General features: G+C 46.1%; 1 protein-coding gene across 1 annotated transcript in view; it reads right to left on the minus strand.

The window, feature by feature from the left end:
- LOC140739531 (lymphocyte cytosolic protein 2-like) overlaps positions 1–27,959 on the minus strand; it is a 181,572-nt gene that overhangs the window by 85,610 nt on the left and 68,003 nt on the right. Inside the window, exons 4-7 of the mRNA XM_073067931.1 lie at positions 14,272–14,303; positions 6,996–7,039; positions 6,685–6,892; positions 365–462 (exon numbers count right to left, since the gene is read on the minus strand). Coding sequence (XP_072924032.1) covers positions 365–462; positions 6,685–6,892; positions 6,996–7,039; positions 14,272–14,303 — 382 coding nt within the window. The remainder of the gene's footprint in view (positions 1–364; positions 463–6,684; positions 6,893–6,995; positions 7,040–14,271; positions 14,304–27,959) is intronic.

Genomic DNA, 27,959 nt, shown 5'->3' on the forward strand with positions numbered 1-27,959 from the left:
AGCTACTTGTTACTTTGTCATGTGATTACCAGAATTATGCAAAGGTGTTTATTTCAATCAGTTTGCATGTGGGCCAACTTCTTGAACAACATTGGCAAAATCCACATAGATGATGATGGAAATCTGGTTGCTCTGTATTTAATTCCTGAGAGAGAGATTTGGAAAAGGGAAATGTTTAATTCCATGTTTCCTACTGTCATCTTCAGGGAAGTTTCAAAGGAGTACTCCAAACAGGCAGCTTGGTCAAGTTCTTAAACTCTCTCCTTGCTTTCTCTCAATAATTCATTATTTTTCCAAGAAATGGAATGAATATGATAAAGGGAAATCAATAATATCACCGATCTTTCAACGAATATCTACTCACCATATTGCCCTTGTTCCCAGCTGGAACTATTGGCACTGATCCAGGTCGTTGAGGAGGAACAGGTGGGTGGCTTCCTGATTTCTGAGTGGTCCGTTTATCTAAGGGGCAAGAATAATATTTTATTTGCAACTTTATACCTTATGTACAGCTGACCTTTCCACCTCAAAAGCTCTCTTAAACAGCCACCTGATCCATTCTACATCATTCTATACATTCCTCAGAGCAAGAGGATAAATGGAGAGAAGATGAGACCACACAGGGATAAAGGCAGGAACATTTTCTTGGATGTGGAGTATGTCAGTGAGGTCCTTAATAATTATTTTGCTTCACTATTTACAGGGATTCTGGTAAGGCATTTGACAAAGTCCTTCATGAGAGGTCAATCCAGAAGATTGAGATGCAAGGAGTCCACAGCATATTGGCTGTTTGGATTCAGAATGGGCTTGCGCACAGAAGGATTGAAAGGACTTATTGATGTAGGTCTGTAAATAGTAGAGTTCTGCAGAGACCTGTACGGGGACCACTGCTGTTTGTGATGTATATAAATGACCTGGATGAAAATGTAGATGGGTGGGTTAGTAAATTTGCAGTTGATACCAAGATTAATGGAGTTAGAACATAGAAAATATAGAAAACCTACAGCACAATACAGACCCTTCAGCCCACAAAGCTGTGCCGAACATGTCCCTATCTTAGAAATTACATAGAGTTACCCATAGCCCTCTATTTTGCTAAGCTCCATGTATCTATCCAGGAGTCTCTTAAAAGACCCTATTGTTTTCGCCCCCACCACCGTTGCCAGCAGCCCATTCCACGCACTCACCATTCTCTGCATAAAAAACTGATCCCCTGACATCTCCTCTGTACCTACCTCCAAGCACCTTAAAACTGTGCCCTCTCTTGCTAGCCATTTCAGCCCTGGGAAAAAGCCTCTGACTATCCACACGATCAATGCCTCTCATCATTTTATACACCTCTATCAAGTCACCTCTCATCCTCCACCGCTCCAAGAAGAAAAAGCCAAGTTCACTCAACCTATGCTCAGAAGGTATGCACCCCAATCCAGGCAACATCCTTGTAAATCTCCTCTGCACCCTTTCTATGGTTTCCACATCCTTCCTGTAGTGAGGCGACCAGAACTAAGCACATTATTCCAAGTGGAGTCTGACCAGGGTCCTATATAACTGCAACATTACCTCTCACCTCCTAAACTCAAACCCACAATTGATGAAGGCCAATGCACCGTATGCTTTATTAACCACAGAATCAGCCTGCGGAGCTGCTTTGAGCGTCCCATGGACTCGGACCCCAAGATCCCTCTGATCCTCCACACTGCCAGGAGACTTACCATTAATACTATATTCTGCCATCATATTTGACCTATCAAAATGAAGCACTTCACTTGTATGGGTTGAACTCCATCTGCCACTTCTCAGCCCAGTTTTGCATCCTAACAATGTCCCGCTGTAACCTCTGACAGCCCTCCACACTATTCACAACAATCCCAACCTTTGTGTCATCAGCAAATTTACTAAACCATCCCTCCACTTCCTCATCCAGGTCATTTATAAAAATCACAAAGAGTAGGGGTCCCAAAACAGATCCCTGAGGCATACCAATAGTCACTGACCTCCATGCAGAATATGAAACATCTACAACCACTTTTTGCCTTCTGTGGGCAAGCTAATTCCTGATCCACAAAGCAATGTCCCCTTGGATCCCATGCCTCCTTACTTTCTCAATAAGCCTTGCACAGGGAACCTTATTAAATGCCTTGTTGAAATCCATATACACTACATCTACTGCTCTTCCTTCATCAATGTGTTTAGTCACATCCTCAAAAATTCAATCAGGCTCGTAATGCATGACCTTCCTTTGACAAAGCCATGCTGACTATTCCGAATCATATTATGCCTCTCCAAATGTTCATAAATCCTGCCTCTCAGGATCTTCTCCATCAACTTCTCCATCAACTGAAGTAAGACTCACTGGTCTATAATTTCCTGGGCTATCTCTATTGCCTTTCTTGAATAAAGGAGCAACATCCACAACCCTTCAATCCTCCGGAACCTCTCCTGTCTCCATTGATGATGCAAAGATCATTGCCAGAGGCTCAGCAATTTCCTCCCTCGCCTCCCACAGTTGCCTGGGGTTCATTTTGTCCAGTTTCGGTGACTTATCCAAATGCTCCAGCACATCCTCTTGCTTAATATCTACATGCTCAAGCTTTTCAGTCCGCTGTAGGTCATCACTACAATCACCAAGATCCTTTTCCATAGTGAATACTGAAGGGAAATATTCATTAAGTACCTCTGCTATTTCCTCCAGTTCCATGCACACTGTCCCACTGTCACACTTGGTTGGTCCTATTCTCTCACGTCTTATCCTCTTGCTGTTCACAGACTTGTAGAATGCCTTGGGGTTTTCCTTAATCCTGTCCACCAAGGCCTTCTCATGGCCCCTTCTGGCTCTCCTAATTTCATTCTTAAACTCCTTCCTGCTAGTCTTAAAATCTTCTATATCTCTATCATTAGCTAGTTTTTTGAACCTTTTGTAAGCTTTTCCTTTCTTCTTGAATAGATTTTCAACAGCCTTTGTACAGCATGGTTCCTGTACCCTACCATTCTTTACCCGTCTCATTAGAATGCCACACAAATATCCCTGAACATTTGCCACATTTCTTCCATACATTTCCCTGAGAACATCTGTTCCAAATTTATGCTTCCAAGTTTCTGCCTGATAGCCTCATATTTCCCCTTACTCCAATTAAATGCTTTCCTAACTTGTCTGTTCCTATCCTTCTCCAATGCTATGGTAAAGGAGAGAGAATTGTGATCACTATCTCCAAAATGCTCTCCCACTGAGAGATCTGACACCTCGCAAGGTTCATTTCCCAACACCAGATCAAGTACAGCCTCTCCTCTTTATGTCAAGCCTACATATTATGTCAAGAAATCTTCCTGAACACACCTAACAAACTCCACCCCATCTAAACTCCTTGCTTTAGGGAGATGCCAATTGATATTTGGGAAATTAAAATCTCCCACCACAACAACCCTGTTGTGATTACACCTTTCCAGAATTTCTTCCCCTATCTGCTCCTCAATGTCCTTGTCACTATTGGGAGATCTATAAAAAACACCCAGTAGTGTTATTGACCCCTTCCTGTTTTTAACTTCCACCCACAGAGACTCCGTAGACAATCCCTCCATGACTTTCTCCTTTTCTGCAGCCATGACACTATCTCTGATCAACAGTGCCACACCCCCACCTCTTTTGTCTCCCTCCCTGTCCTACCTGAAACATCTAAAGCCTGTCACATGAAGTAGCCATTCCTGCTCCTATACCATCCAAGTCTCTGTAATGGCCACAATATCATAGCTCCAAGTACTGATCCGTGCTTTAAGCTCATCTGATTTGTTCATAATACTCCTTGCATTAAAATAGACACATCTCAAAGCATCGGACTGAGCATGTCCCTTCTCTATCACCTGCCTATCCTCCCTCTTGCACTGTCTCCAAGCTTTCTCTATTTGTGATTCAACCATCTCTTCCTCTGTCTCTTCAGTTCGGTTCCCACCTCGCAGTAATTCTAGTTTAAACTCTCCCCAATATCCTTAGCAAACCTCCCCGCCAGGATATTGGTTCCTGGGATTCAAGTGCAACCTGTCCTTTTCTTACAGGTCACACCTGCCCCAAAAGAGGTCCTAATGATTCAGATATCTGAATCCCTGCCCCCTGCTCCAATCCCTCAGCCACAATTTGATCCTCCACCTCATTCTTGTCCTATACTCACTGTCACGTGGCACAGGCAGTAATCCCGAGATTACTACCTTTGAGGTCCTGGCTTCTCATCTTCCTTCCTAACTCCTAACTCCCTTGTCCTAACAAGGTGGTTGTGAATTGTGCCAGTTCTTTGCACATTGGTTGTTTGTCCATTTGTTGTCTGTGGTTTTCCTTTGATTATATTGTGAATGCCTACAAGAAAATGAATCTCAGAGTTGCATATGATGACATATATGTACTCTGATAAAAATTTGCATTGAACTTTTCTGAACTTTAAAGTCGATACCCAGCTCTTGTCTTGTTGACATCGATAAATAAATCATTTCAGAATCAGGTTTAATATCACTGGCAGCAGTAGATTTCAATACCTAGTAATAGAAGGCAATGTTCCTGGGTTCATTGTCCATTCAGAAATCTGATGGTGGAGTGGAAGTAGCTGTTTTTAAAATGTTGAGTGTGTGTCTTCAGGCTCCTGTACCATCTCCTCGATGGTAGCAATGAGAGGAGGGCATGTCTTGGATGATGGGGGTCCTCAATGATAGATACCATTTCTTCTTGGGACATTGCTGTTTGAAGATGTCCTGGATGCTGGGGAGGCTGGTACCCATGATGCAGCTCACTGAGTTTACACCTTTCTACAGCTCTTTCCAACCCTGTGCAGTGGCTCCTCCATATCAGATGTTGATACAACCAGTTCGAAGGCTCCACACTGTACATCTGTAGAAATTTGTGAGTGTCCTTCGTGACATACCAATTCTTCTCAAACTCTTAATGAAATATAGCTGTTGTTATGCCTTCATTATAATTACATCAATATGTTGGGCCCCGGATGAATACTCAGAAATGTAGACATCTAGGAAACTGCTCACGTTTTCCACTTTTGATCGCTCAATGAGACCTGGTGTGTGTTCCCTCAACTTCCCCTTCCTCAAGTCCACAATCAATTCCTTGGTCCTACAAAACTGAATGCAAGGCTGCAGCTGATCTATCTCTGTCCTGTACACCTCCTCATTACACCTGAAATTCTGCCAATAATAATTGTGTGTCAGCAAATTTTATATGTATCATTTGAGCACACATCTTTGAGGTGCGTCAATGTTGATTATCAGCAAGTAAGATATATAATTTCTGATCGACACAGACTGTGGTCCCTCAGTGATAATGTCATTGCAGAAGGATTTACAGAGGCCCAGATTTTGGAGCATCTTGATTAGAACTGAGGGTATGACTGTGTTGAATCTGAGCTATAATTAGTAAACAGCAGACTGACATAGATATTACAATTGTCCAGGTAATTCAAGGCCCAGTAGAAGATTAGTGAGAATGCATCTGTTGTAGTTCTATTGCGGCAAAAAGCAAACCGCAGCAGGCCCAGGTCCTTGCTGAGGCAGGAGTTGATTCTCGCCATGACCATCCTCTCAAAGCACTTCATCACAGTAGATGTGAGTGCAACTGAGCAATAATAGTTGAGGCAGCTCACCCTGCTCATGGGCATGGGTAAGATTATAAAGCTATTTTAATGGTCAATAAACAATTCCGATTGAGGTTAGAGATGGAATTGTATGCATATCAACTCTGGCAGGGTTTGCAGGCCATTACTTCCCTCAAGGTAAAACCTAACATCATGAATGGCTGTGATACTTCACTCCCAGTTGAGCTCAATGCCTTTCATACATGTTTGAAAAGGAAAATAAAATGACCTGTGTGAAATCCTGTAGCATCTGGTATCCCTGTGATTACTGTCTCAGAGGCTGGCATCAGAACATCTTTGAAGAGGGTGAACCCTCAAGTCCTCAGCGCTCTAATTGAAAACTAAATGGTGGGAGTGTTCAAGGATATCTTCAATCTCTCACCACTTCAGAGGTTATTTGCCTGGCATCAGGGCCTAAGCTCTTCCACCTCCTCTTTGTAGGTAGCCTCATTGTTAGTGAGGAGCCGCACCACAGTAGTGTCATTGGTGAACTTGACAATGTGATTACTCAGGTGGTCGTCTGTGCAGTTGTGTGTGAGCAGAGTGCACAGCAGTGGGCTCAGCACACAACCCTGGGAGACACACGTGTTGAGGATCAAGGGGAGGGAGGACTAATTGTGCATCTTGACTGTCTGAGACCTGTTGGCTAAGAAGTCCAACACTCAGTGCACAATTTTGTATTTAGATCGAGGAGTAGGAGCTTGTTTACGAAGGTCTATGGGACGAAAGTGCTAAATGCTGAACTAAAATCCAGAAACAGATTTCTGATTATAAGTGTCAGATCACAGTAATGTTCTCAATGTACATTTGTACAGGAGGAACGAAAGGGAATAGAGTATTAGACATAATCATATTGAAATACAGAGAAGGCTCAAAGGGCCGCTCCTGATCCTATCTTTCTATGCTTCTTTGAAAAGTCTTAGTCGAACCTTCTTCAAATTCATACATATCAAGCGTCATAATAATACCTCTGATTTTCTGAATTTGCAGAGGCCTGAATTTTCGGCTATTTGAGAAAAGTAGTTATTCTACTTGAATCCAAGTTCAAATTTTGACATCATACCTGCATAATCTGAATCATCAGAGATGGGCTTTGCAGCAAATATTTTGGTTTGGTGGGCTTCTTCATCATTTGAAGGTGGGGGTTCATAATCATTGTCACTATTGTGGCCCTCACCATCTTCAGTTGGGGATTCGTAATCTCCACCATCAGCATCTTCGTCAGAGCCCAGATCTTGATCTGGGTCCTCGTAGTCATCCTCATCCTCTGTCTAAAGCACATAACTTATGTTTAGCATCAAAAGACTACAGAAAGATCAATCAAAATATCTCAGCTGCTATTTTCAGTTGAGCCTTATGCTGAAGATGACTTACAAATTCATCAGAATCCCATCCAAGGTCATCATTTTGTCTATAATCTGTAAAACAGAATAAAACAAATAAAAGTGGAACATGAAATGTCCGTTGAAACAAGATAGCTGAGGTGGGTTTTCCAATGCTGTATCTGTGCACTGCTTTCAACAAAGTAAAATGTCCCAAGGAACCCCACAGGAGTGAACCTGTACAGAGCAGGAATAATCAGGAAGGTAAATAATCTAAGCTAAGACAGGTAAACTATCAGGACCTGTATACAATTGCAGAGATCTGAGCAGACCAGCTTTTCAGTATAGTTTCAAACAAGAGATTTTCTTATGAAAGGAGACAGTGGCTGGTTTCTGTTTGCAGACATCTGGTTGTGCACCCTGTAACAGGATCATTCTGAGCTTTGTGTTTCTGCATCTCTGCACTGCTGAGCAATATTGTTGTTGTAGCTAACTCATGCCCTGCCACTGGACACCCCATCAAACTCAAATGGAACCAGGTGTACATTGCACATTTACATTCAGCTTTACCCCAACCAGTAAAAAGATAAATTCATAGAGTCATAGATATATTGTGCATAGAAACAGGCCCTTTGGCCCATCTAGCCCATGCCAAGCCATTTAAACTGCCAACTCTCAATGGGGCGAAGGCAGGAGAATGGGGCTGAGAAGAATAATGGATCAGCCATGATGGACTGGCAGAGCAGACTCAATGGGCCAAATGGCCTAATTGTGCTCCTATCTCTTACAGTTTAATGGTCTTATGCTTTCTATATTTCATTTTACATTTATGATTTGAGTTTTAATAAACTAATGTGCATTAATTTACTATTTATTGTATTAACTAAATGTATTAAGCAAAATTACTTTTAGCACATTTTATCGATATTAAATTCAGAGCTAACTGTACAGTAAGACAGGGATAAGCTGTCAAAGGTTCCCAGGGCAGTAATGAGGGGACAGGGCAATGAGTATGATACTTGTAGGTTTGGCTGCACTCTGTTTTATAGCCCTCTACTGCATCAGTGCCTTCAGATCACTGAATGAGGGGAGGTGGCTGCTCCAACTAGGCCTGTTTCATCCCACTAAGTGGAAGCCCTCTCAATTGTTTCAGATGGGCGTTAAAGATATTAAAGTGTTGCTGAAAGCAGAGGAAGTGGTTTTTGCCCCAGTATCCTCCAATTAACAAAATGTCAAATGAAATAATCAAATTAAGTAATCCTGCTCTTATGATTTTTCAGACATCCCACCCTGCAAAAACTCATTTCCGGGAGGTAGCACCATCAATTTGCGGGAGACTCCAGGAATTTCCGGGAGAGGTGGGATGTCTGCAATAGAGTAGCTCCTTAGCAGCTAGCCAGCTAGTTTAAATAACTTTAGCTATGCTAATGAACAAACGATTCCTGTTAAACTCACCTCAACATGTCTTTTACATTTTAACCCACCATGGGCAATAGAAAAGTCACTGTTGCAAGCAGTGCAGCGAGCAACACTGTCATTATTTTTGATCTCTCCCCCTTACTCGCTCTCAAAAAAATTGATTTCCGGGATATTGTACATAATTTGCAGGTGTCAGGGAGCCGCTATCAATTTGTGGGAGACTCCCGGAACTTCCAGGAGAGGTGGGATGCCTGTGTTTTAAAATGCTGTTTGTGAAATTTTGCTGTGTATGAATTGGCACCTACTGTATATTGTCCACTGTAATTGAGAAATGCTCTGTTGTATGAATGTGTTAAGGCTATCTAGAGAAATGAAGATGGGGCAAGAAAGGCCTGTCATTTTAGAATATCAGTGAGAACTTTATTTAAAAACAGAACAAATCATTGGTCTTAATACTTTCTCCTCTTGCACCCTTATATCTTGAGGTGGTGACAAACTCTTCTGTGACATCTTGATGTCATTAAACATGCTATAAAACAAGAATATAGTAATTCTTTGTACTAAATGCACTCTAAATATCAGCAGTTAATTGAAGAACTAATCAGCAAAACTTTCTATGGTTTCTCTTCTGATCGTTTATGGCCAGGATATTGTCATAGACACTTCAATTTGATGACTCTCACTGCCCCAGCAGAATAAATCAAAATTGCTTTTGGTTAAAGAGTAGTAAGAAAAAGAACACAAATTCAGTGATTTAAATGAGCACTATGATCTCTCCACTGATTGTATCTCCTTTCAGGGTTTGGCTTTTCTGAACTCCCTTCTTAAACTTCACTGTCCACTAAATTTTCATTTCATACTAGTTCCACAACAGATTAAACAGATCTGTGAAAAAAAACAATATCAATCAAGACTGGTTTCCAATAATTGTCTCAACATACTCTTCCAGAAAGGGTTCGGGGAGATAGAAAAGAATTATGCCAGGAATGAAAGGGTGGTAATGAATAAACTGTTTGACTAAGTTAAAGTTATTTTCTGTAAATATAGAAGGCTTTGGGGAGATTTAATCAAGATAGTTAAAACACTGATGAGAACCCTAGATAAGGTGAACATAAAGACCTATTTATACTGGCAGAGAAGTCTAGGAATAGCAAATATAGATTTGAGCTAATAAATATGAAGTTGAGAATAGGCTTTCTCTAGTGAAGAGAGTGGAATGTCTAGATCAGGAACTTATTGATTTGTAGCTTGTCAGTCCCATACATTTCATACCTTATCCATCCCCAAGTCAGAAGCAATCATTGGCAATTATCATCTGGTCAGTTTTATCACTGTGGACTTTACTGCTTGGAAATTTGTTGTTGATTTTGCCTGAATTACCTTTAACTACTACCTAGAAAATGGACTCAAATTGCACCTGTGTTTTTGCATTTTGATCTTGTTTTGTAGTGTTTGCAACAAAATTTGATCAGGCACTTCCTGTCACAATTCACACTGATGTGGTTTCATTTAGTTCTATTTTGCAAAGGTGGTTGATGTCATCAGCATTTGCAACGAGTTTAACTACTTCATGATGGAAGGTGGTTAAAAATGTGACATAAAAGCCTTCATAAATAACACTTATCACTTTGAAAGTTGTGAACAATCCATGAATATAGTTCTTATGTGCTAACAATTATTGCCTGTAGGCCTCTGGAAAGATAATGGCTTCTATGAACTTCCGTGACTCATAGACTCTTTGATCTGTGAATCTAAAATTATCATTGATCTGGCTAACTTTGGGACAGCCACAGCTACTGGGTATTATCAGTTTCCCTCCTGAAAGGCTCATACACCAATGTCCCAGCCACTGCCTCTCCTTTCAATAGACAATAGACAATAGGTGCAGAAGTAGACCATTCGGCCCTTCGAGCCTGCACCACCATTTTGAGATCATGGCTGATCAATTACTATCAATACCCGGTTCCTGCCTTGTCCACATATCCCTTGATTCCCATATCCATAAGATACCTATCTAGCTCCTTCTTGAAAGCATCCAGAGAATTGGCCTCCACTACCTTCCGAGGCAGTGCATTCCAGACCCCCACAACTCTCTGGGAGAAGAAGTTCTTCCCTAACTTTGTCCTAAATGACCTACCCCTTATTCTCAAACCATGCCCTCTGGTACTGGACTCTCCCAGCATCTGGAACATATTTCCTGCTTCTATCTTGTCCAATCCCTTAATAATCTTATCTGTTTCAATCAGATCCCCTCTCAATCTCCTTAATTCCAGCGTGTACAAGCCCAGTCTCTCTAACCTCTCTGCATAAGACAGTCCAGACATCCCAGGAATTAACCTCGTGAATCTACACTGCACTTCCTCTACAGCCAGGATGTCCTTCCTTAACCCTGGAGACCAAAACTGTACACAATACTCCAGGTGTGGTCTCACCAGGGCTCTGTACAAATGCAAAAGGATTTCCTTGCTCTTGTACTCAATTCCCTTTGTAATAAAGGCCAACATTCCATTAGCCTTCTTCACTGCCTGCTGCACTTGCTCATTCACCTTCAGTGACTGATGAACAAGGACTCCGAGATCTCTTTGTATTTCTCCCTTACCCAACTCTACACCATTCAGATAATAATCTGCCTTCCTGTTCTTACTCCCAAAGTGGATAACCTCACACTTATTCACATTAAACGCCATCTGCCAAGTATCTGCCCACTCACCCAGCCTATCCAAGTCACCCTGAATTCTCCTAACATCCTCATCACATGTCACACTGCCACCCAGCTTAGTATCATCAGCAAATTTGCTGATGTTATTTTCTATGCCTTCATCCAAATTGTTAACATAAATGGTAAACAGCTGTGGTCCCAATACCAAGCCCTGTGGCACCCCACTAGTCACCACCTGCCATTCCGAGAAACACCCATTCACCGCTACCCTTTGCTTTCTATCTGCCAACCAGTTTTCTATCCATGTCAATGCCTTCCCCCCGATGCCCTGAGCTTTGATTTTACCCACCAATCTTCTATGTGGGACCTTATCAAATGCCTTCTGAAAATCGAGGTACACTACATCCACTGGATCTCCCCCGTCTAACTTCCTGGTTACATCCTCGAAAAACTCCAACAGATTAGTCAAGCATGATTTACCCTTGGTAAATCCATGCTGGCTCGGCCCAATCCTATCACTGCTATCTAGATATGCCACTATTTCATCCTTAATAATGGACTCTAGCATCTTTCCCACCACCGATGTCAGGCTGACAGGTCGATAGTTCTCTGTTTTCTCTCTCCCTCCTTTCTTAAAAAGTGGGATAACATTAGCCATTCTCCAATCCTCAGGAACTGATCCTAAATCTAAGGAACATTGGAAAATGATTACCAATGCATCCGCAATTTCCAGGGCCACCTCCTTTAGTACCCTAGGGTGCAGACCATCTGGACCTGGGGATTTGTCATCCTTCAGTCCCATCAGTCTTCTCATCACCGTTTCCTTCCGAATGTCAATCTGTTTCATTTCCTCTGTTACCCTATGTCCTTGGACCATCCATACATCTGGGAGATTGCTTGTGTCTTCCTTAGTGAAAACAGATCTAAAGTACTCATTAAATTCTTCTGCCATTTCTCTGTTTCCCATAACAATTTCACCCAATTCATTCTTCAAGGGCCCAACATTGTTCTTAACTATCTTCTTTCTCTTCACATACCTAAAAAAGCTTTTGCTATCTTCCTTTATATTCCTGGCTAGCTTGCATTCGTACCTCATTTTTTCTCCCCGTATTGTCTTTTTAGTTAAGTTCTGTTGTTCCTTAAAAACTTCCCAATCATCTGTCCTCCCACTCACCTTAGCTCTGTCATATTTCCTTTTTTTTTAATGCTATGCAATCTCTGACTTCCTTTGTCAACCACTGTGGCCCCTTTCCCCCCTTTGAATCCTTCCTTCTCTGGGGGATGAACTGATTTTGCACCTTGTGCATTATTCCCAAGAATACCTGCCATTGCTGTTCCACTGTCTTTTCTGCTAGGCTATCCGTCCAGTCAACTTTGGCCAGCTCCTCCCTCATGGCTCCATAGTTTCCCCTGTTCATCTGCAACACTGACACCTCCGAGCTGCCCTTATCCTTCTCAAATTGCAGATAAAAGCTTATCATATTGTGATCACTACCTCCTAATGGCTCCTTTACTGCGAGATCGCTTATCAAATCCTGTTCATTACATAACACTAAATCCAGAATAGTCTTGTCCCTGGTCGGCTCTCGTACAAGCTGATCCAAGAATGCATCCCGTAGGCACTCTACAAACTCCCTATCCTGGGGTCCCGCACCAACCTGATTCTCCCAGTTCACCTGCATGTTGAAATCCCCCATAACTACTGCGACATTACCTTTGCCACATGCCAATGTTAACTCCCTATTCAACTTGCACCCAATATCCATGCTACTGTTTGGTGGCCTGTAGACAACACCCATTTGGGTCCTTTTGCCCTTACTGTTCCTCAGTTCTATCCACACAGACTCTACTTCTCCTGACCCTATGTCCCCCCTTGCAAAGGACTGAATCTCATTCCTCACCAACAGGGCCACCCCACCCCCTCTGCCCACATTTCTGTCCCTACGATAGCATGTATACCCTTGTACATTCATTTCCCAGGTCTGATCTCCCTGCAGCCATGTCTCCGTTATCCCAACAACATCATAGTTACCCATTCGCACCTGGGCTTCAAGCTCATCCGCCTTATTTCTGACACTTCGTGCATTCAGATATAGAATTTTTAACCCATTTCTCCTCTCTCTGTTTGAATCGCTGCCTATTGTGCTTAACCCAGCTCCCCGAACTCCCATTGGGCTATACGCCCCTAGAATTTTGTTGTCCTTCCTAAATTTACTTATTCTTTCAACACATTTAACTCCATGTTCCGTCAGACCATCCCTCTGTACATGAGTCCTCCTTATCACTTGTTCTGCCCCACCTTCCTCTACTACACACTTAATATTCCGGAACCGTGTAGTCCCCACCTGTCCTTTATTCTTCATCTCGCTATCCTCTCTCACATTCTGGATCCCCGCCCCCTGCAAATTTAGTTTAAACCCCCCCAAGAAGCACTAGCAAACTTCCCTGCAAGAATGTTAGTACCACTCCAGTTCAGGTGTAAACCGTCCCTTCGGAACAGATCCCACCTTCCCTGGAACAAAGCCCAATTATCTACAAAATTTCCTACCAAAACAACTACAAACAAGCTCCAATGGAAATATCTCTTTAAAAGTATTTGTTTGTGTGGACATGGTATGGCCTTTGAACATATTCTTTTACAATGTGAAGCATATAAGGTTGGAAGAAAGCAAATGCAGACTGCACTACTAGCTTTGGTGGTTGACAGTTTTCATTTAAACTTTACTAAGTTATAGAAGTGACTTTAATTCACAATATTTTCTTTTATTATTTAAAATATATAGGGCTTTTTGGGCTAATTTAGTTTTCACTTGAAGAACTAGTCGGGGGCTTATTTCCCAACTCTCTACACCACACTCCAGTCCAGTTGGTGGCAGTAATGCACCTTTAAGCTGGACTGCCAATCGCCATCAAAGATCAGAGGAAGAAGACAGGTCATGCATGCCCTCTACCTGTCAAGGAAGCGGCTGCTGTCCATGGAACCTGTAGGTGAGTCTTTAATGAGATTTCTTCTGTGATTTTTAATTTGCATGTCAAACCCACTTTATGCACCAGAAAGGACTAACATATGATCTGCTGGGATATACTTCAGAACCAGACCCAAGTGGATAGCATTTTGCTCATGTTAAGAATATGAAAAGTTCCATGTACATTTTAATTATAATTAAATATTAAGTTCAGAATAGCACATCTTCATAGACAATAATAGAGATAGAATAGATAATAGAGACATTATTTTATAATGTCTTACCTGAAGAATCCTGAATTATGGGATTCTGATTCCTAAACATGAAATAAAAGGTTTAAATGATGATTAACTCTAGAAATGTCACCTGTTAGTAAAGACCCTGTTACTGGAGCACTAGGAGTAAGAGTCAAATTTGCTGGATGGTTGATTATTTATTAATCATCTGTTAATAACATCCTGCCTAACTTCACCACACCCATGATACAGTATCATCCTTTGTATGCTCTCATGAATGCACATGCCCTGCTGCATTCATATGTCTAATACTCCATTTTTCTGTATATTTTGTTCAATAAATGCACACACCCATGTTATGAATATCCTCTTTTTATGCATCTTCCTGCTGTTCCCTCCCAGTATATTCACCTGTTATAGACATCTATATCCACTCTTTAGTTGTACACCCCATGCACTCTACCTCTGCATATACATCCTATTCATGTGCCTACTTATATATCCCATCTGGTATCATGTCTTTTGCATAATCATTACAAGTACCATTATTAAACACATAGATGTCATGCATTGAAGACACCATCATTATTAAGCACATCTCTATGAGAGATATCAGAAGCCATGGTTAACAGCAGAGTCTGAATACTACTGAGAGATCTGGATGCTGCCTTCGGTTCAGGGAATAAGACAGATCTTAGCTCAGCAATTTACAGCAACACCAGAGATACGAAGCACAAGTAGCAGGGTATTCAGACCATAACAGACTACAAGTTCATCCTGCATGACGAGGCCAGTGATGCCCCTCTTCCTGATTGCCTGAATGTCTTTTATACATAGCTTGATATATGGAATGATGCACTGATGAGGAAGATCCCTCCTTTCCCAAGAGGAGCAGGTATTTTGTCTGGCAGCAGCTGATGTGAGCAAGATCCTAACCAGGTTCAACCCACAGAAACAGCTCCCAGGAACAGTCCACTATCCCCACAGGCTTCAAGGCAGCCACCACAATTCAGGTGCCCAAGAGGATGATGGTAACCTCCCTTAAACCCTACCATCCAGTGGCACTGACCTCAACAATAACAAAGCAATCATTGTCATTTTCATACTACATTGGATCCTTTCTAATTTGATTTTCACTTAATGCCATAGCCTTTGGCCTCCACTCCATCCAGTCTCACCTGAACAATGGAGCCTCATACGCCAGGTTGACTTGAGCTCAGTTTTTAATACAATCACTCCTCAGAAACTAGTGGGTAACTGTACAAGTTGGGTCTCTCGCTGCAACTGGATCTTGGATTTCTTATCAGGAAGGCCACAGTTGGTCAGGATTGGCAGCAACATCTCTAGCTCCATCATGCGGAACCTGCTGCTGTTCACACTGCTGATGCATGACTGTACTGCCAAGTTTCTGGCAATGCACATAACAGATGATTTAATCTGTCCCAACAACACAACCTCTTTAGTCATGAGAGCACAGAGGCATCTCCACTTTCTGAGGACATTGAAGTGAACAAGGCTCCACCCTCCCACTCTAAACGATTTTTACAGAAGTACCATCTGGTATGGAAATTTCAAGATATCTGACCACAAGACCCGATAAAGGAATGCAAGCAACACACACAAAATGCCAGTGGAACACATCTGTAGGAAGAAGTACAGTTGACGTTTCAGGCCGAGACCCTTCATCAGGAGTAGGAATGCAAGGACTGCTGAGGGGATCATTGGGGTCTCCCATCCATCCAAAATATTCCTCAGAGGTGTTGCAAAAGCAGGGCCCTTAGCCTTGTCAACAATCCCTCCCATCCATTCGGCAATCTCTCTAATTCCCTCCCCTATCGTCAGGCAGGAGGTACTTTAGCAATAGGACAAGGACTGTTAGGATTGGAAGCAGCTTCTTCCTCCAGACTGAAGCTACTGAACTCCCCTGTCACCACCCAGGTCTCATCACCAACAGTGTTATACCGTTTACTTTTAATTTATGTCATAAATACACATTATGCTAAATATCATTCTCATAGAAGGTATTTAATTATTTGTTAATTGATTTGTGGCAATATTGTGCGTGAGTTATATGTACTGTGTTGTGCACGTTGGTGAGGAGGACCATTATTTCATATGGCAGTATACATTTGTAAGTTTGAATGACGATGAACTAGAATTGGATAAGCATGTTACGTTTACAGTATGCCCTTGATACATTTGCCTGCTATACACAATACCCATTATACATTTTAATGTACAGTACATCCTCCCTGTATTTACATGTTATATTCATAAGATCATAAGACATAGGAGCAACATTAGGTAATTTGACCCATCGAGTCTGCTGCACCATTCCATCGTGGCTGTTCATTATCCCCCTCAAACCCTCTCTCATGCCTTCTCTCCATGATCTTTGATGCCCTGACTAATCACAAACCTATCAACCACCACTTTAAATATATTCAATGACATGGCCTCCACAGCCATCTGTGATAATGAATTCCACAGATAAACTAGCCTCTAGCTAAAGTAGTTCCTCCTCATCTCTGTTCTAAATGGACGTCAACTCATTCTGAGGCTGTGGATCTCCTCCAGACTCTCTCCAATGAAGCACACCTTTTCTTGGAGAAATTTAAAAAAATCAGAAAACAATCTATGCTTTTTATTCCTTTTACCAAAATGCATGATCATACATTTCCCTGCACTATATTCTGTCTGCCATTTCTTTATCCATTCTCACAATCTGTCTTCTGCAAACTCCCTGCTTCCTCAACACTACCCTACTGTGACAAGGGTTGATAGGTTATTCAGTATGAACTGTTCCTTTAAAAAGAGAGAGAGTGTGTGTGCTAATTCAGAGAGAGAGAGAGAGAGAGAGAGAGCAATGAACAGCTCGTGAGTTGCCTTGGAAACTAAAGTGCAGAGCTATGTAATGGACCGCTGGCGTTCAGCATGTTTGGCCAGCTTGCTTTTTAGACAGGCACATGGAAGACAGACAGAAGTACAGAGACACAGACACTGGATGAGCTTTATGTGCCCACGAAAAGGGTGGGTTTCACTCACAGTGTGGAAAAGGGGTGATCGGTGTGTTTAACCCTCGCCTGGGTTGATATCTTTACCGTGTGAATACAGCACTCTCTGTTGTGCGGTCACAGTCAGTGACTTTAACAGGGGCTTCAGAGGACAACGGGAAGATTCGACGGCATCGGCACTGGGAAAACAAATCACCTCTCTCTCTCTCTCTCTTCAATCTACTCAACTAAATATCACAAACTGAACTGACTGCATATCTATACCATCATAAGACTGTATCATTTACCACCTGAGCTTGGAGAAGTTGGGGAACTTTATTTACTCACTTATTCTGCATAAACTCTGCTAACCTGTTTGCCTTACCTTGTTTTATATTATTTTATTACGTAGATACTAATTAAATAGAGTTTGATAACAGAAGACTCAGACTCCAGGTGTGTTCCATTTCTGCTGGTCCTTTTAACCCGTTATGGGGTATATAACAAAATTGGGGTCTCGTCAGGGATCTGAAGAAATTGGTGGGAGCCATTCTAAAATTTGTTGGGGGCTTAATTGAGTGTTTAATGGTTGATCTGATTGGGGAAAATCCCTTTTGACTTGCTTGAGTGGAATATCAGCAGAAATGGAGTTTGAGGTTAGTAAGTTTTAGGCAGAACCAACCCCTGAGGTGTTGAATGATGCTGAGAGGGATGTGCTGTTTGTAATTGTTCTAAAGTTAAAAGTTAAGGTGACTACTAAAATGAAGAAGGTTCAGATGCAGACATTAATAGCACAGTATTATATATCCAAGGAAAGGTTTGAAGTGGATGAGTTGGAAATGTTTGCTGAAGGTAAAGTACTTACTGAGGCTGAGCTTCAGCTTCAGGTAGCAAAAATGAGGTGTGAGCATTAGTTACAACTAAAACAGCTTGAGGCTGACAAAGCAGAAACGCAGAGGGAAGATGAGGCTAGAGAGGCAGAAAAACAGAGGGAGTTCGAGAGGGATAGAATGCAGCGAGGAGGTCGTGCCAGGTAGTGATAATGAGCTGGTGGTAATATCAGCCAAAAAATTAAGTTGGAACCACCATTTGATGAAGCCAAAGTCGATAGGTGTTTCCTGCACTTTGAAAAGGTGGCTCAGTTGGAAATGGCCAAGGGATGAGTGGGCTGTCATGTTACAAAGTGTGATGAAGGGGAAGGCTCAGCAGGTGTGTTCTGCCCTGAACCTTGAACATTCAAACGATTATGACACAGTGAAAGATACAGTGCTTAAGGTTCACGAGTTGGTTCCGGAGGTGTACAGACAAAATTTCAGAGATCTGAGGAAGCCTTGGAACCAAAACTATGTGGAGTTTACCCATGAAAAACGAGTGTAATTTAATCGTTGGCGAACCTCAAAAAGGGCGATCGAGGATATTAACGACTTAATAGAGTTGATGTTGATTGAAGAATTTAAAAACTGTGTCCCTGATAACATAAAGATGTACTTAAATTAAAAAGAGGCTGCAACCCTGACAGAGTCTGCTAAGTTAGCAGACCAGTATGCCTTAACTCATAAGGCTAAGTTTTTCTCGAGTAAGAGCTGCCAAAAGAGTAACAGAGATAACAAAGATAACCCACAGGTTAAACCAGAGAGTCAGCTGGGAACGAGTGACAAGGGTAAGGAGGAAGGGAAGAAGCCTGGGAACGAGTGACAAGGGTAAAGAGGAAGGAAAGCAGCCTGGGAACGAGTGACAAGGGTAAGGAGGAAGGGAAGCAGCCTGGGAACGAGTGACAAGGGTAAGGAGGAAGGAAAGCAGCCTGGGAACGAGTGACAAGGGTAAGGAGGAAGGAAAGCAGCCTGGGAACGAGTGACAAGGGTAAGGAGGAAGGGAAGCAGCCTGGGAACGAGTGACAAGGGTAAGGAGGAAGGGAAGCAGCCTGGGAACGAGTGACAAGGGTAAGGAGGAAGGAAGGAAGCCTGGGAACGAGTGACAAGGGTAAGGAGGAAGGAAAGCAGCCTGGGAACGAGTGACAAGGGTAAGGAGGAAGGGAAGCAGCCTGGGAACGAGTGACAAGGGTAAGGAGGAAGGAAAGCAGCCTGGGAACGAGTGACAAGGGTAAGGAGGAAGGAAAGCAGCCTGGGAATGAGTGACAAGGGTAAGGAGGAAGGGAAGCAGCCTGGGAACGAGTGACAAGGGTAAGGAGGAAGGAAAGCAGCCTGGGAACGAGTGACAAGGGTAAGGAGGAAGGGAAGCAGTCTGGGAACGAGTGACAAGGGTAAGGAGGAAGGAAAGCAGCCTGGGAACGAGTGACAAGGGTAAGGAGGAAGGAAAGCAGCCTGGGAACGAGTGACAAGGGTAAGGAGGAAGGGAAGCAGCCTGGGAACGAGTGACAAGGGTAAGGAGGAAGGGAAGCAGCCTGGGAACGAGTGACAAGGGTAAGGAGGAAGGGAAGCAGCCTGGGAACGAGTGACAAGGGTAAGGAGGAAGGGAAGCAGCCTGGGAACGAGTGACAAGGGTAAGGAGGAAGGGAAGCAGCTTGGGAACGAGTGACAAGGGTAAGGAGGAAGGGAAGCAGCCTGGGAACGAGTGACAAGGGTAAGGAGGAAGGGAAGCAGCCTGGGAACGAGTGACAAGGGTAATGAGGAAGGGAAGCAGCCTGGGAACGAGTGACAAGGGTAAGGAGGAAGGGAAGCAGCCTGGGAACGAGTGACAAGGGTAAGGAGGAAGGGAAGCAGCCTGGGAACGAGTGACAAGGGTAAGGAGGAAGGGAAGCAGCCTGGGAACGAGTGACAAGGGTAAGGAGGAAGGGAAGAAGCCTGGGAACGAGTGACAAGGGTAAGGAGGAAGGGAAGCAGCTCGGGAACGAGTGACAAGGGTAAGGAGGAAGGGAAGCAGCCTGGGAATGAGTGACAAGGGTAAGGAGGAAGGGAAGCAGCCTGGGAACGAGTGACAAGGGTAAGGAGGAAGGGAAGCAGCCTGGGAACGAGTGACAAGTGTAAGGAGGAAGGGAAGCAGCTTGGGAACGAGTGACAAGGGTAAGGAGGAAGGGAAGCAGCCTGGGAACGAGTGACAAGGGTAAGGAGGAAGGAAAGCAGCCTGGGAACGAGTGACAAGGGTAAGGAGGAAGGGAAGAAGCCTGGGAACGAGTGACAAGGGTAAGGAGGAAGGGAAGCAGCCTGGGAACGAGTGACAAGGGTAAGGAGGAAGGGAAGAAGCCTGGGAACGAGTGACAAGGGTAAGGAGGAAGGGAAGCAGCCTGGGAACGAGTGACAAGGGTAAGGAGGAAGGAAAGCAGCCTGGGAACGAGTGACAAGGGTAAGGAGGAAGGGAAGAAGCCTGGGAACGAGTGACAAGGGTAAGGAGGAAGGGAAGCAGCCTGGGAACGAGTGACAAGGGTAAGGAGGAAGGGAAGAAGCCTGGGAACGAGTGACAAGGGTAAGGAGGAAGGGAAGCAGCCTGGGAACGAGTGACAAGGGTAAGGAGGAAGGGAAGCAGCCTGGGAACGAGTGACAAGGGTAAGGAGGAAGGGAAGCAGCCTGGGAACGAGTGACAAGGGTAAGGAGGAAGGGAAGAAGCCTGGGAACGAGTGACAAGGGTAAGGAGGAAGGGAAGCAGCCTGGGAACGAGTGACAAGGGTAAGGAGGAAGGGAAGCAGCCTGGGAACGAGTGACAAGGGTAAGGAGGAAGGGAAGCAGCCTGGGAACGAGTGACAAGGGTAAGGAGGAAGGGAAGCAGCCTGGGAATGAGTGACAAGGGTAAGGAGGAAGGGAAGCAGCCTGGGAACGAGTGACAAGGGTAAGGAGGAAGGGAAGCAGCCTGGGAATGAGTGACAAGGGTAAGGAGGAAGGGAAGCAGCCTGGGAACGAGTGACAAGGGTAAGGAGGAAGGGAAGCAGCCTGGGAACGAGTGACAAGGGTAAGGAGGAAGGAAAGCAGCCTGGGAACGAGTGACAAGGGTAAGGAGGAAGGGAAGCAGCCTGGGAACGAGTGACAAGGGTAAGGAGGAAGGGAAGCAGCCTGGGAACGAGTGACAAGGGTAAGGAGGAAGGGAAGCAGCCTGGGAACGAGTGACAAGGGTAAGGAGGAAGGGAAGCAGCCTGGGAACGAGTGACAAGGGTAAGGAGGAAGGGAAGCAGCCTGGGAACGAGTGACAAGTGTAAGGAGGAAGGGAAGCAGCTCGGGAACGAGTGACAAGGGTAAGGAGGAAGGGAAGCAGCCTGGGAACGAGTGACAAGGGTAAGGAGGAAGGGAAGCAGCCTGGGAACGAGTGACAAGGGTAAGGAGGAAGGGAAGCAGCCTGGGAATGAGTGACAAGGGTAAGGAGGAAGGGAAGCAGCCTGGGAACGAGTGACAAGGGTAAGGAGGAAGGGAAGCAGCCTGGGAACGAGTGACAAGGGTAAGGAGGAAGGGAAGCAGCCTGGGAACGAGTGACAAAGGTAAGGAGGAAGGGAAGCAGCCTGGGAACGAGTGACAAGGGTAAGGAGGAAGGGAAGCAGCCTGGGAACGAGTGACAAGGGTAAGGAGGAAGGGAAGCAGCTTGGGAACGAGTGACAAGGGTAAGGAGGAAGGGAAGCAGCCTGGGAACGAGTGACAAGGGTAAGGAGGAAGGGAAGCAGCCTGGGAACGAGTGACAAGGGTAAGGAGGAAGGGAAGCAGCCTGGGAACGAGTGACAAAGGTAAGGAGGAAGGGAAGCAGCCTGGGAACGAGTGACAAGGGTAAGGAGGAAGGGAAGCAGCCTGGGAACGAGTGACAAGGGTAAGGAGGAAGGGAAGCAGCTTGGGAACGAGTGACAAGGGTAAGGAGGAAGGGAAGCAGCCTGGGAACGAGTGACAAGGGTAAGGAGGAAGGGAAGCAGCCTGGGAACGAGTGACAAGGGTAAGGAGGAAGGGAAGCAGCCTGGGAACGAGTGACAAGGGTAAGGAGGAAGGGAAGCAGCCTGGGAATGAGTGACAAGTGTAAGGAGGAAGGGAAGCAGCTTGGGAACGAGTGACAAGGGTAAGGAGGAAGGGAAGCAGCCTGGGAACGAGTGACAAGGGTAAGGAGGAAGGGAAGCAGCCTGGGAACGAGTGACAAGTGTAAGGAGGAAGGGAAGCAGCCTGGGAACGAGTGACAAGTGTAAGGAGGAAGGGAAGCAGCCTGGGAACGAGTGACAAGGGTAAGGAGGAAGGGAAGCAGCCTGGGAACGAGTGACAAGGGTAAGGAGGAAAGGAAGCAGCCTGGGAACGAGTGACAAGGGTAAGGAGGAAGGGAAGCAGCCTGGGAACGAGTGACAAGGGTAAGGAGGAAGGGAAGCAGCCTGGGAACGAGTGACAAGGGTAAGGAGGAAGGGAAGCAGCCTGGGAACGAGTGACAAGGGTAAGGAGGAAGGGAAGAAGCCTGGGAACGAGTGACAAGGGTAAGGAGGAAGGGAAGCAGCCTGGGAACGAGTGACAAGGGTAAGGAGGAAAGGAAGCAGCCTGGGAACGAGTGACAAGGGTAAGGAGGTAGGGAAGCAGCCTGGGAACGAGTGACAAGGGTAAGGAAGAAGGGAAGCAGCCTGGGAACGAGTGACAAGGGTAAGGAGGAAGGGAAGCAGCCTGGGAACGAGTGACAAGGGTAAGGAGGAAGGGAAGCAGCCTGGGAACGAGTGACAACGGTAAGGAGGAAGGGAAGCAGCCTGGGAACGAGTGACAAGGGTAAGGAGGAAGGGAAGCAGCCTGGGAACGAGTGACAAGGGTAAGGAGGAAGGGAAGCAGCCTGGGAACGAGTGACAAGGGTAAGGAGGAAGGGAAGAAGCCTGGGAACGAGTGACAAGGGTAAGGAGGAAGGGAAGCAGCCTGGGAACGAGTGACAAGGGTAAGGAGGAAGGAAAGCAGCCTGGGAACGAGTGACAAGGGTAAGGAGGAAGGAAAGCAGCCTGGGAACGAGTGACAAGTGTAAGGAGGAAGGGAAGCAGCCTGGGAACGAGTGACAAGGGTAAGGAGGAAGGGAAGCAGCCTGGGAACGAGTGACAAGGGTAAGGAGGAAGGGAAGCAGCCTGGGAACGAGTGACAAGGGTAAGGAGGAAGGGAAGAAGCCTGGGAACGAGTGACAAGGGTAAGGAGGAAGGGAAGCAGCCTGGGAACGAGTGACAAGGGTAAGGAGGAAGGGAAGCAGCCTGGGAACGAGTGACAAGGGTAAGGAGGAAGGGAAGCAGCCTGGGAACGAGTGACAAGGGTAAGGAGGAAGGGAAGAAGCCTGGGAACGAGTGACAAGGGTAAGGAGGAAGGGAAGCAGCCTGGGAACGAGTGACAAGGGTAAGGAGGAAGGGAAGCAGCCTGGGAACGAGTGACAAGGGTAAGGAGGAAGGGAAGCAGCCTGGGAACGAGTGACAAGGGTAAGGAGGAAGGGAAGCAGCCTGGGAACGAGTGACAAGGGTAAGGAGGAAGGGAAGCAGCCTGGGAATGAGTGACAAGGGTAAGGAGGAAGGGAAGCAGCCTGGGAACGAGTGACAAGGGTAAGGAGGAAGGGAAGAAGCCTGGGAACGAGTGACAAGGGTAAGGAGGAAGGGAAGCAGCCTGGGAACGAGTGACAAGGGTAAGGAGGAAGGGAAGCAGCCTGGGAACGAGTGACAAGGGTAAGGAGGAAGGGAAGCAGCCTGGGAACGAGTGACAAGGGTAAGGAGGAAGGGAAGCAGCCTGGGAACGAGTGACAAGGGTAAGGAGGAAGGGAAGCAGCCTGGGAACGAGTGACAAGGGTAAGGAGGAAGGGAAGCAGCCTGGGAACGAGTGACAAGGGTAAGGAGGAAGGGAAGCAGCCTGGGAACGAGTGACAAGGGTAAGGAGGAAGGGAAGCAGCTTGGGAACGAGTGACAAGGGTAAGGAGGAAGGGAAGCAGCCTGGGAACGAGTGACAAGGGTAAGGAGGAAGGGAAGCAGCCTGGGAACGAGTGACAAGGGTAAGGAGGAAGGGAAGAAGCCTGGGAACGAGTGACAAGGGTAAGGAGGAAGGGAAGCAGCCTGGGAACGAGTGACAAGGGTAAGGAGGAAGGGAAGCAGCCTGGGAATGAGTGACAAGTGTAAGGAGGAAGGGAAGCAGCTTGGGAACGAGTGACAAGGGTAAGGAGGAAGGGAAGCAGCCTGGGAACGAGTGACAAGGGTAAGGAGGAAGGAAAGCAGCCTGGGAACGAGTGACAAGGGTAAGGAGGAAGGGAAGCAGCCTGGGAACGAGTGACAAGGGTAAGGAGGAAGGGAAGCAGCCTGGGAACGAGTGACAAGGGTAAGGAGGAAGGGAAGAAGCCTGGGAACGAGTGACAAGGGTAAGGAGGAAGGGAAGCAGCCTGGGAACGAGTGACAAGGGTAAGGAGGAAGGGAAGCAGCCTGGGAACGAGTGACAAGGGTAAGGAGGAAGGGAAGCAGCCTGGGAACGAGTGACAAGTGTAAGGAGGAAGGGAAGCAGCCTGGGAACGAGTGACAAGGGTAAGGAGGAAGGGAAGCAGCCTGGGAACGAGTGACAAGGGTAAGGAGGAAAGGAAGCAGCCTGGGAACGAGTGACAAGGGTAAGGAGGAAGGGAAGCAGCCTGGGAACGAGTGACAAGGGTAAGGAGGAAGGGAAGCAGCCTGGGAACGAGTGACAAGGGTAAGGAGGAAGGGAAGCAGCCTGGGAACGAGTGACAAGGGTAAGGAGGAAGGGAAGCAGCCTGGGAACGAGTGACAAGGGTAAGGAGGAAGGGAAGCAGCCTGGGAACGAGTGACAAGGGTAAGGAGGAAGGAAAGCAGCCTGGGAACGAGTGACAAGGGTAAGGAGGAAGGGAAGAAGCCTGGGAACGAGTGACAAGGGTAAGGAGGAAGGGAAGCAGCCTGGGAACGAGTGACAAGGGTAAGGAGGAAGGGAAGCAGCCTAGGAACGAGTGACAAGGGTAAGGAGGAAGGGAAGCAGCCTGGGAACGAGTGACAAGGGTAAGGAGGAAGGGAAGCAGCCTGGGAACGAGTGACAAGGGTAAGGAGGAAGGGAAGCAGCCTGGGAACGAGTGACAAGGGTAAGGAGGAAGGAAAGAAGCCTGGGAACGAGTGACAAGGGTAAGGAGGAAGGGAAGCAGCCTGGGAACGAGTGACAAGGGTAAGGAGGAAGGGAAGCAGCCTGGGAACGAGTGACAAGGGTAAGGAGGAAGGGAAGCAGCCTGGGAACGAGTGACAAGGGTAAGGAGGAAGGGAAGCAGCCTGGGAACGAGTGACAAGGGTAAGGAGGAAGGGAAGCAGCCTGGGAACGAGTGACAAGGGTAAGGAGGAAGGGAAGAAGCCTGGGAACGAGTGACAAGGGTAAGGAGGAAGGGAAGCAGCCTGGGAACGAGTGACAACGGTAAGGAGGAAGGGAAGCAGCCTGGGAACGAGTGACAAGGGTAAGGAGGAAGGGAAGCAGCCTGGGAACGAGTGACAAGGGTAAGGAAGAAGGGAAGCAGCCTGGGAACGAGTGACAAGGGTAAGGAGGAAGGGAAGAAGCCTGGGAACGAGTGACAAGGGTAAGGAGGAAGGGAAGCAGCCTGGGAACGAGTGACAAGGGTAAGGAGGAAGGGAAGCAGCCTGGGAACGAGTGACAAGGGTAAGGAGGAAGGGAAGCAGCCTGGGAACGAGTGACAAGGGTAAGGAGGAAGGGAAGCAGCCTGGGAACGAGTGACAAGGGTAAGGAGGAAGGGAAGCAGCCTGGGAACGAGTGACAAGGGTAAGGAGGAAGGGAAGCAGCCTGGGAACGAGTGACAAGGGTAAGGAGGAAGGGAAGCAGCCTGGGAACGAGTGACAAGGGTAAGGAGGAAGGGAAGCAGCCTGGGAACGAGTGACAAGGGTAAGGAGGAAGGGAAGCAGCCTGGGAACGAGTGACAAGGGTAAGGAGGAAGGGAAGCAGCCTGGGAACGAGTGACAAGGGTAAGGAGGAAGGAAAGCAGCCTGGGAACGAGTGACAAGGGTAAGGAGGAAGGGAAGCAGCCTGGGAACGAGTGACAAGTGTAAGGAGGAAGGGAAGCAGCCTGGGAACGAGTGACAAGGGTAAGGAGGAAGGGAAGCAGCCTGGGAACGAGTGACAAGGGTAAGGAGGAAGGGAAGCAGCCTGGGAACGTGTGACAAGGGTAAGGAGGAAGGGAAGCAGCCTGGGAACGAGTGACAAGGGTAAGGAGGAAGGGAAGCAGCCTGGGAACGAGTGACAAGGGTAAGGAGGAAGGGAAGCAGCCTGGGAACGAGTGACAAGGGTAAGGAGGAAGGGAAGCAGCCTGGGAACGAGTGACAAGGGTAAGGAGGAAGGGAAGCAGCCTGGGAACGAGTGACAAGGGTAAGGAGGAAGGGAAGCAGCCTGGGAACGAGTGACAAGGGTAAGGAGGAAGGAAAGCAGCCTGGGAACGAGTGACAAGGGTAAGGAGGAAGGGAAGCAGCCTGGGAACGAGTGACAAGGGTAAGGAGGTAGGGAAGCAGCCTGGGAACGAGTGACAAGTTTAAGGAGGAAGGGAAGCAGCCTGGGAACGAGTGACAAGGGTAAGGAGGAAGGGAAGCAGCCTGGGAACGAGTGACAAGGGTAAGGAGGAAGGGAAGTTTCCCACTTTCACCTGTCACTATTGTAAGAAGCCTGGTCACGTGGTGGCAAATTGTTTTTCAATGACAAGGGAAAAAGGAAAAGAAAAGGAGACAATCCCAACTGGTTGTGTTCAGTTGTTTGAGACACTGCGGAGAAAGAAGGGGTGTGACCGAGTGCAAGAGGGATTTAAGCAGTTTGTCTCAAATGAGTTTGTGTCTGTAAAGGAGGGGCATCCCTGGTTCCACTGGGAATCTGGCAATGTACTGGGACTTTTCAGTTACGGTACTAATATTGGATAGTGTTTTGGACTTCGGTGATGAGATGAAAACTGAAAAAGTGAATATTATCAAAGGTATTGGAAAAGGGACTGAGTCCATGCCGTTGCATGAGGTAATTTTGAAATGCAAACTGGTATCAGGACCTGTTAAGATCAGGATACCATCTGAATGACCGATAGACAATGTTGATATCTTGCTGGGTAATGACCTTGTCAGTGGGGATGTTTATTCAGCTAACGAGCAAGCCCGTTGCTGACGACTCACACTTGGATACTGATGTTTACCCCGCATGCGCAGTAACCCGAAGCTTGTCTATAAAGTCTGCTGATGCAGATAGTTCGGGGCAGGGGGATTCTGACGCCCATGATAGCAAAAACAGGGGCTCAAAAATGATGATTTGTCACAAACTTCTCTACCTTCCATGTTACAACAGGATTTGGGTAGTAAGGAGGATGAGAAAGGTTTGTCCTTGTCCAGGGATGAATTTATAGCAGAACAAAGCCGAGATTCAGAGATTGCTGCATTAAAGGAGACAACTCTCACAGAAGGGGAGGTTCAGAGAGAGTCAGTAGGATATTATCTTAAGGATGGGGTGTTAATGAGGAAGTAGAGACCACCTACAGTGCCTGCAAGTGAGGATTGGGCCATTGAACATCAAATTGTGGTCCCTAAAGTTTACAGGGCTGAGATTTTAAACACGGCTCATAGTATGCCTTTAGGTTGACACGTTGGAGTGAGAAAGACAATGAACAGGATTATGAAGGAATTCTACTGGTCTAATTTAAGAAAGGATGTTTTGTATTTTTGTAGGACCTGCCACGCCTGCCAAGTTGTGGGGAAACCTAATCAGGCTATTCAAGTAGCAGCACTTAATCCGATACCTGCTTTTGGTGAGCCTTTTTCTAGGGTTATAGTGGATTGTGTTGGCCAATTGCCAAAGACTATCGCTGGCCATCAGTATTTGT

The sequence above is a fragment of the Hemitrygon akajei genome, chromosome 15 (genome assembly GCF_048418815.1).
Source record: "Hemitrygon akajei chromosome 15, sHemAka1.3, whole genome shotgun sequence".
In the NCBI taxonomy this organism is placed as follows: domain Eukaryota; kingdom Metazoa; phylum Chordata; class Chondrichthyes; order Myliobatiformes; family Dasyatidae; genus Hemitrygon; species Hemitrygon akajei.